General features: G+C 33.2%; 1 protein-coding gene across 2 annotated transcripts in view; it reads left to right on the plus strand.

The window, feature by feature from the left end:
* LOC119578768 (mitotic spindle assembly checkpoint protein MAD2B-like) overlaps positions 1-2500 on the plus strand; it is a 7036-nt gene that overhangs the window by 4136 nt on the left and 400 nt on the right. For both annotated transcript variants that reach the window (XM_037926387.1, XM_037926386.1), the window contains exons 4-6: positions 1-40; positions 242-410; positions 1474-2500. The exon at positions 1-40 is cut by the window's left edge and continues 139 nt beyond it; the exon at positions 1474-2500 is cut by the window's right edge and continues 400 nt beyond it. In XM_037926387.1, coding sequence (XP_037782315.1) covers positions 1-40; positions 242-410; positions 1474-1617 — 353 coding nt within the window. In that variant the 3' untranslated portion in view covers positions 1618-2500. The remainder of the gene's footprint in view (positions 41-241; positions 411-1473) is intronic.

Genomic DNA, 2500 nt, shown 5'->3' on the forward strand with positions numbered 1-2500 from the left:
TTGAGATTGTACAGCGGCCAATAAAACCTCATGACATCAGGTACTCAAGGGCTTCAGTTGGTGTTTCTCATTATGTTTGTGTGATGACTATTCTCTCTCCTCTCTCTGTTCTTCCTCTCCTCCCTCTCCCTTCTCTTTCTCTCTATATTAAGTATTTGCTATATTTCCCATCTTGGTTAAAATATTCAATTCTTAAACCAAAGCTGAAGTAGGATGACCTCCATAGGATTTACCTCCACAGACAGGATCCCCAGCTGACTCGCATGGAAGAAGCTCTGAGAGCCTTTTGCCTCAAACTCAGCATCAGTGACTCCTTGCTTCAGCCTCTCCCCTCCGGCTGCTCCTTTGTCATGCAGATCCATGTTCCTGAGCATGTGCCAAATGCAATGAGTACTGATCAGCAGCATCAGGTAAGGGAGGGTTTTAGTATTTAAAATGTCTGGTTTTGTAGGATGATTGTGTATGATAAAACTTGTAGGATGACTATGGTTCTGTCTCCTGTTTTCTGGCAGATTTTAGTTTTCTTTATTTTGATAATATATGTTATCTTTTTTGGTAGACAGTTTTCCTTAGAATTCATGATAGGTGTATCTTTCTGTAAGTATGGTGAAATACCCTTTGTTATTATTATCATTAGCTTTGAATTTTTGGTTTATGTATACCAAAGAGTAATTATTTGGTTAATAATGCCACATGTCAATATGGATATTTCACTGTTAGGTAATATATTATTATTATTATTATTATTATTATTATTATTATTATTATTATACACTTTCTTTTCAAATCCATATGAAAGTTGATGTTATTTTTGTTTGACATCTTATGGTGTTGAGGGAAAGGCTATAGCTTAGAATATAATTATTTAGCAAATAAAAAGTATGATATAAAGCTCAAAAAAGTTGTATGCATACAGGTTATATTGTACTCTTACCTGAATCATAGAGGGTAATAAATGAATTTTACCAAGGGCTAAGTCATCAAGTAAGGTACAGTTTTTTGCTGTGTTTGTTATCAGGGGCAGGCTACATGTGACTTCATATGCACATACTGCTCTTCTGTGCACTTCTTGTTTCAAAGATAATTAGAATTGTTTTTTAGTCAAGCATTTTTAAGGTGACATTTCAGTATTCTTCATAACTAAACATAGTGTGTGTGTGTGTGTGCGTGCGTGCGTGTAAATATGGTTTAAAAAAAAAAAAATTAACACCCTTTTAGAAATATATGATACTTAAAAGCAAGACAGCTCAGAATTTTGGGAATGCATTTAATGATACTTTGAAATGTTCATGTTGTGTTTAATACTGTAGTGTTTCAGTAACCTGCACCCTCAGAATTAGGAAAAAATAAGACTGAACATTAGTATTTCATGGAGCTATGGCTGTCAAAAATTAAATCAAAATGGCTCCTTTGATCAGATTTACAAATCTTTGCTTTGACTTCCATAATCTAACTTCACACTCTAACCCCAAGGAATTCCCCTGGGTTGAAGCCGAGAAGGAACAAGTGGAGGTTCCAGATTCACATATCGTCCCCCTCAAGACCCTACAAACGGAGGTTTGCAAGATGCAGCTATATGTTGAAGAGAGTAGCAACAAAAACAGTTCATCTGAATAAGAACGAAAAAAAATTATATATTCTTGCATTTTTTGGGCGACATATATTTTAAGTCTGGGTGACTGGTTGACAGGCCATTTATCTCTTTTATTTATGCAATTTTGATTGTATTCTGTTCTAGGAATTACTAGATGACCTTAACCATGGAATGTCATAGAATCTTGGTGTGTTTTGGTTATAAAAGTTCAATTTTTTGTGTTATAGTGTGGTTTATGCTATGGTAAGCACTTTTCATTCATCTGATGTCCGGTTTTGTTAGATATTTGTTTCGGATGTTAGTAGAGATGAATTAGTACCTGGTGTGTACTTAGGTTAGACAGGCTGTGATTTATTTATTTCATAATGAAGTGCCAGATACCAAACCCTCCGAGACTATTGCATTATCTTGAGCGTAATGCAAATAGTGTCCTTTCAGGATATATCATATATTCATATCAGTGTCTTTTGTAAAAGTGTTTGAAAAAAAAAAAAAAAACAGTATTGAAAATGTAAACTATACCTTTCTTATTTTTCCACAGTGAAGGAAAGTGAAACTAAATATTTAGGAATATGACCTAAAGAGCTACTTAACTTTTGTACACCCTAACCATGAATAAAATATCCAGATATCAGTTGTTGTTGTTGCTCTAATTCAGACCACATCAGGGATCACAGCAGTGCTGGAAATTCAAACACTATATACTATTATAATATGTATGAATTAAGCATTATAGATTTAACTTTTTTTTTATAAATTAAAAGGTTGTGGGTAGCAAGAAAGTGCTTGAAAGCAAATTAAATTATTTCTAGTTTTGCTTTTTTATAGCTTTTCTTATTCTAAAAAAATAATAATAACAATTAAAAATATAGTCAGAACTGTAATGATTATGTACAATTAAGGTAA

Source organism: Penaeus monodon, chromosome 11 (genome assembly GCF_015228065.2).
Source record: "Penaeus monodon isolate SGIC_2016 chromosome 11, NSTDA_Pmon_1, whole genome shotgun sequence".
Taxonomy (NCBI): Eukaryota; Metazoa; Arthropoda; class Malacostraca; order Decapoda; family Penaeidae; genus Penaeus; species Penaeus monodon.